This window comes from Rhipicephalus microplus, chromosome 5 (assembly GCF_043290135.1).
Source record: "Rhipicephalus microplus isolate Deutch F79 chromosome 5, USDA_Rmic, whole genome shotgun sequence".
NCBI classification, from domain to species: domain Eukaryota; kingdom Metazoa; phylum Arthropoda; class Arachnida; order Ixodida; family Ixodidae; genus Rhipicephalus; species Rhipicephalus microplus.
In genome coordinates this window covers 98453769-98462022 of record NC_134704.1, presented here as the reverse complement: position 1 = coordinate 98462022, position 8254 = coordinate 98453769, and the positions used below count along the sequence as shown (strand labels likewise).

The window sequence follows — 8254 nt, the reverse complement described above, 5'->3', positions numbered from 1 at the left end:
TTGTGGCTGGTTGGCTTGCGGCTGGTTGGCTTGCTCGATTTTCACCGAAATTCGTAATGCATGAGGCGACCGCATAACGAGCACAAATGACAGGTTTAACGTCTCAAAACCACCATATGATTATGAGAGACGCCGTAGTGAAAGGCTCCGGAAATTCTACCACTTGGGGTTCCTTAACGTGCACCCAAATCTGAGGACACGGGCCAACAGCGTTATCGCTTCCATCGAAAATGCAGAGGCCACCACCGGGATTTGATCCCGTGACCTGCGGTTCAGTAGCTAAGTACCTTAGTCCCTAGACCACCGTGGCAGGGCTCGCAAACTTTGCATATACGGCAAATTTGGCATTACAAGACGTGAATGCATGTCGAAGATATGTGACTGGTGCAAACATGATAATCATGATATGCGTGTCATGTAACACCATGACTACATGCTATGCTTGTGGTGCGCCCACGGCCATTTCGCTTGCTTCAGATATACCAAGTTTGGTATAACGGAACGCGAAGGGATGTCGTATGTATGTGACTGGCGCAAACATAATCAGGACATGCGTGTCATGTAACATGACTACATGAAACACTCAAGGCGCATATACACTGCGACGTGACCTGGCACGCGTGCGGGCTGGCGTTCGTTTCGTCGCGTCACGCTGGCGATTCCACGCCCGGCGCCGATCTGCGCCGCGCTGCGTTGCTTTGACGCATGCGCGTTTGAGCGCGCCTGGCGTCCCTCCGTCACGAAGAGAGGCAGACGCAGTGCTGTCTGGGTAATGTCATCGGCACGAAACGCAGCATGCCGCATTTCGTGCTAGTTTCCACCGGACCACGCCACCGAATGCTGGTCCCGGCGGTCGCGCCTGGCGACAGACTATAGAGTGCTCCCATTTTGCTATAGCGTAGCATCGCTGCGCCCGGCATTCGCACGCTTCAAGGTTACGTCGGAGTATATTGGGCCCTTCATGATGCGCTCACGGCCGTTTCGCTTGCTCAAAGCAGTCCAAATTTGGTATTTCGTGACGTGAATGGATGACAAATGTAAATGGCAGGTTCAAACGTGATAATCATAACGTGATAAACATAATAAAAATGATAAACATGAAACTCATGCGTGTCATGTAACACATGACTACATGCTGTGTTTATAGCACGCTCGCGTCCGTTTCGCTAGATTCATATATACAAAATTTGGTATTAGGTGACGTGTATAGATCACAAAGGTAAATGACACGTCCAAAATCATAATCGTGACATGGAAGCCATATACGAGATAATTTACCTCCGCCTCGTAACAGTGTGCTTATTTTAATGTGAGATATCCACCTTCCTCATTTGTGTTTCACATATCATCGTTTCCTACGGTACGTAAGATCTGTCATTTTTTTTATGTTCTATTGTTGTCCAGAAACAAGTTTAACTTTTGAAGCGTCGGCGTAGATGTACAATATTAGAGAGTTTTAGTGCTGCGTACGTTGCGTACGTCGCGGCGTTGCGTACGTAAGGACGCCACGTTCTGCGTAGTGCGCATGCGCAGACCGCAACGCGCACGTATGACGTTACGTACGCAGCTGCTACGGACGCACGCATGAGATGCGTGCGTGCGTACGTATGAGGTGATTGCGCTGCTCTCGAACAAGTTCGCGACAGCGCGAGACTTCGTTTTGCAAAATGGCGGCATCGAAGGCAAGCACCCCGGAGCACCGACTGGCTGTGTGGCTTAAAATATGGCCATAATCTGGCTATAACACTTGAATTGGCTCATATTGGCTGTCAACAACACGTACTTTTATTTTGATCTACCAGATGGCACAACACGCTTCACGCTCGTTACGTACGCGGGTACTACGGCGTACTAAAAGCCGATTAGTGGCAAACGCCGCTACGTAACGCAAGGCGCTTGCGTGATGCGTACGTAGCACCATTCCGCAGTACTAAAACTCTCTATTATGACGTGCAAAAGTAACGAACAGGCGTTAAATGTTGTAAGCAGACGGCAACGCCAGCGTTTACACATCGACTTTTTGATTCATTCGCCGTAGTAGGCGAATGGATCATAGGCCGTAAGGTGAGTGGAGTTTTATTCTAGAATATAACACGCGTTAATATGATACGCTCAAGAAAGTTTTGCTTAGAACAGCTTTATTTACGCAGTCGTAACCGCTTTTATGCCGAAGCCTCGCTCAACACCAGCCAACACAAGACTCGCACACGCATATACCGTCATTGCAATCGCCGCATTAGCTACCCTTAAGAAATTTTCATAGACGGAAGTGCCCAATTTTCCTACATAGGTATTAATGTGAGAACCTCTATGTATGTGGGGTGAAGTGGCTACAAACAGTGAGTATGTTTTCATACGGTAAACCACATACCTGCCAGTTTGTTCGATGTAACAATGACCGAGTGAGAGGGAAATTGCATACACTACGTTTCGTTTTGGCACCTACTGGAGAACTTATTATTCGTTAGTGTTAGCGCATGTGCCGAGCGTCGAATGGTGCATGCGTTACAAAAGAATTCCGAAACTGACACTTTAATTCTATATTGCCAAACAGGAGTGATCTATCGTACTCTCCTATTCTGTAGCACCTGCTGAGTTGCATTAACTGTCAAGTTCGCCAACGATGCTTCTGGGTGTGATACACGTTCATCAAGGCACGTGCAACTTGTGTGAACTGGTTGGCCCCTGTTTAGCAATCTATTACACTTGCTTTTTTTTTCCTTGAGGTGGAACCACAACGCTCATTCACCGCATCTTGTTTACGTGGCATCGCATGATTGCACTTTCAAAGAGCCTGGACAAGCTTTCGTCATGCATGCGCTATTTTATGTTTCTAAAGGCTAAAGCATATTTCTATGAGCGCGTTTAAGTGGCCTCAGTACGAGTCTAGGCAGTGTAGGAGACGCTTTCACAACTCACATTTCGGTCACGTTGTTCTACGTGAAAAAAGCGGCAGTATATGCGACAAACCCCGCGCCGGCGAGTGCCTACAAAGGTGGCTCTCGAAGTTGCGATGCTCGTATGCGTAATTGCATGGGCAAGAGGTCTCTAACAGACCTCTGATCACAGTCACGACACGGGCCAGGAGTGTGTAGGATGAAGATTAGGGGGAGGGGGGGATTTCTGATATTGATATGATGTCACAATTTGAGAAACATACCGATGCCAAATTTCAGAATGACCAAAGCCTTGACCTCGTTGCAGACGTATGAAGCTTTCGTACCTTGGTAAGGCTTCAACTTATAGGGAGCGCACGTGGGCCTTCCAGGAAAAGAAAAAACAAATTGTGACATCCACTACGTCTAGATAGCTTACCCTAATAAAGCATTATTAATTACACTAGCGTATTGCCATTCGGAAACGTTGAGTGCTATTCAGGCTGTTTTGAAACAAAAGAAAAAAATATGTATATGGGACAAAGTCAGGGATGTGGAGGTCCGTTTGCTTGCAAAAGGTACGAGAGCAGCATGCATCCCGCAACACAGTTATTTGAAACCCCTTGTATACGCTGTTTTTCAATATTATAACCTCAAAAATGGGCTTGTCGGGGATCAGCCCTTTCTGATAAGGCAATGTGACGTTTAAGCGGTCATTTGTCAATTCAAGTTGCCGCGTTTAATTTTTGCCTGGTTGTGAATACATGGCCACCGTTTTTGGCTGTGACAGCTGAAGTGTTTGGCTTCCAAGCACGCGGATGAGTGTCCGATCGCTGGCATGGAGGAAGGCCAAAGATAGCAGGAGGATTGTTCTACGCGGTACAATGAAATAAGTAAAGCAGGAAAAAAAAGAAATGAAGACATGAAAAAGAGAGAAACAAAAGATTGAATAAAGCAAGAAAGAGAGGATGTACGCCTATTCTTTCGCCAAGCTTCTCTCTCCGCCATTTCTTTGATGATAATGATGATTATGATGGCTTATATACATGTTTGTGGAAGGGCTCCAGAGTTTACCTTTTGCGTTTTCATTAGTACACTACATGGGGTTTTGTCAATATAATGTTAATCCGCCATATTTTGATTCACCCTGTTCTCGAAGCCATGAAAATGAGCACTCACTCCACGTATACTAGGACAGTCAATATGCGCTGAATTTCTTGTTCTTGTAAAATTCCCAGACTACAATATACCCCGGACCTCTGGTGCAGTACGTAGGTATTATCAACACCCAACCTCGCGCTCTTTATTGTTGACCTCTGCAGAAATAATAATGAAGAGCGTGGATCGTTATAACGTTTTTGCTTGAGGTTTCTCGCAGAATCAAAAGCTAACCTAACCTAACCTAACCTAACCCCTTTTTCGCTTTTCTCGACGTTCTCTTCTTCGTGCTTTTTTGTTTGTGTGCATGTTACATTAGTTTATACTCAAGAAAACAGAAAGATACAAGAAAAAACCTGGTGGGATGCTTGACGATTTTATTCTTCTGCTGAGTGTACTGTGCCTCCATGAAGTTTACACGATTAGTATTGGTACAGAACAACCTAAAGTTAATCGAAGACCACCTGGTAGATGTTCGCTCATTCATAAAATGTTACAGCAGTATTGATAATAATCACGATAACGTCATGACGATAATATTCTTCCGCGCGCATTCTAGCTGATTTGTCGCAGTAACTTAAGGGCCCAAAGGGGTGGCAACCTTTTATGGAAAGTTCAATAAATCGACAGGTTCAAGCGCCAAAGTTTTTGTTGTCAAACATTCTACGTGTTACTGTTCATGGCTCGTAGTATGGCGTGAATATATTTTCTAGCTTTAACTTGGACAATATTAATTAACTACAATGCTGCGGGGTCAGTTACACCATACACATATTCGAAAATTCTTCCCTGCGGCATAACTATAACAAAAGGCATAAAATGTCTTGGACAGCGAAAAAATTACAACGTAAAAATTTTTCGTTAATAGAAAATAATTGCGACACAGTTTTTCGCAAGCCACAGAAGAGTCAAGAGCTGCCAAGTTCAGATATGGATATAATATGCCAACACAAGTTTCTGACCATCTTTGTACAGCTGAGTAGGAAGCCATAAGAAAAGATTGGGAAAGAAAAGGTGAAGTCTTGTGTGATATCGTTACAATATTTATCTGTCGATGTGTCATCCATTTTGCGCAGTTTCCAATTTGGGAGATTTCATAGTTTTCGGCAGAAAGATACGTGAATCTTTAATAGGTATGTATTTTTAGGCGCAACAAACGTACCTAGTGCCAGTACAATTTTCTGTCAGATGTGCACTGCGCTCTAAGTACGAGGTTTAGTTCGGCCCACGGTATGCATGTCCTAATATAACGTACACACTAAATACAAAGAAATGCGTCAATCTCAGTTGACGTCATGCTCGACATAAACGCGTATCACTAACACAAACCGTCATCGAAGAAGCCATATCACCAAAAGAATCATCAGCGAGATTATATTGCTGAAATATGCAAAGCAGATGTGCCTATATTGCTACAATTCAAAGCTGTGTCAAATGTCAATCACGTCCGCAACCTTCAAGTGCTGCCGTATGTACCACCAGCAATCTTGGTCAATCTCGTCCAACTGCTTGCCCGCGTTCAGCGAGTGGTCACATACGACTTTCTCCTTAACCACACCGGCTGCCGTCATGTATCCGTCTAAACAGGTAAGACCCGTCAGAGCAGCAGCGACCATGTCCGCAGCTTGTGCCGCGTTCGCAGTTCCGTGCACTTGTAGGCGCTCTACTAGCTTCGGGTGCTCGTAGACTAATTCGAGTGCGCGTGCGCAGTACGTGTCTCGGTCGCCCATAACAAAACGGGCTGCTCGATGCACGAGGCTGGTATTACGGCTCGTGACGTTCTGAATGGCAGCTATCTCACGGCAAAAAGCTTCGCTAACATTTGCGCACCTCAAGTGGAGCAGGCAGTAATTGCTGTGTACTCGAGGTGCGAGACTTCTCAAGAACGCTCCTATTGTTCGGCCTAACATGGTTGTCAACGTTAGAGCTGTGAGGGCTCGGCTTTTCATGACGAGATCGGCCAACGATTCGCCATCTTTCTTGCTCAATCGATTGCATTCAAGTGTGATGCTATTAAGGTTAACGTTCGATGACAAAGCACGCACGAGGGGACTTCCCGAATCGCTGTCCAGCAGGTGAACGTGATTATACAAGTCAGTCCAATGAAGGAGCTCGATATTCTTCAGAGTGTGTGCGCCAGCTATGTAGGCAGCTATAGCGGCGTGTAAGTGCATGTCTAGGCTATGGCCTCCTAGGATCACACGTAGCACCGTGAGGTGGCGACAGTTGGCGAGAACGTCGAAGGCTGCGCAGAAATTGTCAGGGTTGGGAATATGGAAGCCGTGGAGGGTCACGCTTGTCACTTCTTGACACTCCAAAAGGGTCGGGAAGTCAAGAGGAGTCAAGTAATGGTTCTCGATGGACACTCTTTGCTGGAGGCCACACGTTTGAATGATCTGGCATAATTCTTTCAGGTTAACACCCCCGGGCAGGTTGCGGTGGACCACGCGAGTGAGTGACTTGTTCTGTGTCAGAGCGCAAATGAACGTCGAGCACCTATCTCTACCGAAACCTACCAAGTCGACGACCAAGTTAAGAAGGACAGTGTTCTGTCGCAATGCATAGATCCAACTGTGCATCCTTTCGGCTGTATTTCCGGCCGCGAAACTGGCCAGGTGTTCGGGTGTCCAGTTGTGTGCAGCTTTAGGCCAGTCGACACTAAGGCTTCGAAGAGTTTTGTTGGTGGCCAAAACTTTGGCAAAGGCGTCGATGGCCTCAGCCCGGAAGAGACCTGAATTGACACTGAGTTCTTCTAGCTCCGTCACACCCGATATGACGTGGAGTAGCGTTTCCAAGTCACTGATGTTGTAGATATCGGTGGATCTCACGGTCAGGCGCTTCAGAATTCTGCCGTTCTTCGCGAGATAGTCGACAAAGCCTTCGCATAGGACGGGGCAGTTCGACCTCAGGAACCATCCTCTGATCGCGAGGCTGGTGATCGTGTTGCTCTTTCTGAGCAGAGTTATGAGCTCTTTGGCGCTGCAGTCTGTGATGTCCAGGTTTTCCACGTCGAGGGCCGTCAGTGTCATTCCTATATGTTCCAGCGAATGGAAGGGCAAGGTGGTGTACCAAGGGAAGCGCAGTTCGGGGTTCGAGAACACTAGCTGCTCAATGTGTTTCATCGAGGAGATTATGTTGAACACTTTCTTCATGGCCTCAGAGTCGAGCAGGTTCGATACGCTGAGTCGCTTCAGAGACGACTTCCGCTCCAACGCTCGGCTCAAGTGAGAGCCGCTCGCTACGCTACAGTGGTTCACTTCAACGGCTACGACGCATTGATGTACCGTGAAAACGCTGCGCAGTAGGTCAGCCACTACGTACTCTGTCTTCCCGAAAGTGCAGCCGAACGCGGAAGCAATTGGATACTGGAATCGGCTTCCGTGTAAAAGAACCGCGCACACGTCACCATAGTGGTTTTCGTCTTCCCGCAGTTCCAGTCCAACTTGCCAGAGAATCCCATTACAAGTCGGCAGGTGCCGCAGCAATAGGCACACGGGATTCGTGTCGCTTCTCGTGCACCGGGAGCAAATATATTTCACCAAGGTGACGTTTTCAATCTCTTCGAGAGGAGCTGCTTCGGCGTATTCTTTAGGCCCCTCGTCATCCATGTCTCGATCTGCTTCAGAGCCTTGCCAGCACTGTGGAAACTTGCGCCCGTCTGGGGCACTTTATGGCTCCTGTAAAGCATTAAAAATGCGAAGACGTGTTAGTGCTGCAGATGAATTACCAAGTCAACACTGGCAGTAAAGGTTTTCGAAGTGAATATAGCTTCTCGGCGTTTCATTCAACAACTACTAAACTATTATTGGTGGCTTTTGAAAAATATCCACTTTACTAAAACAGTTTCGAGTAATTATCCACGCTCTCAAACTTCTTTTTTACTTTCGTTTTCCTGAAAGATTGTTTTTCATTTAGTGTTTCTCAAAGAAAATGAGGGTCCCTTTGGTGAGAATGAGAATGCAAAGGAAGTCACGGTATCTCTAAAGCGCATACTGTTCACGAGGTTCTAGACTGCTCAGTGTTGGGTTTACTGAACAATATTCGCAAGCAGGGACAAGTAAGCAATACCATCTTTGAGAGGGTCCGTCAAATTTCTTATTTGAAGTTTTGTGTCAAGTAGTAGAGCAATATTACTTGGCTTGTGTCCATCATGTTACATAAATAGGCTTATTCTTCACATCACCTACCCTAAAGGTATAGTCCTTAATTTGTCTTATTAT

At 46.3% G+C, this 8254-nt stretch overlaps 1 protein-coding gene across 1 annotated transcript; it reads right to left on the bottom strand.

Annotated features, from left to right (window-relative positions):
• Positions 1-5464: 5464 nt before the first annotated feature.
• LOC142817521 (uncharacterized) lies at positions 5465-7705 on the bottom strand. Its single transcript, XM_075894549.1, has one exon. It carries the CDS (start codon positions 7640-7642, stop codon positions 5465-5467), a length of 2178 nt encoding a protein of 725 aa, XP_075750664.1. The 5' UTR covers positions 7643-7705.
• Between the last annotated feature and the right edge of the window lie 549 nt (positions 7706-8254).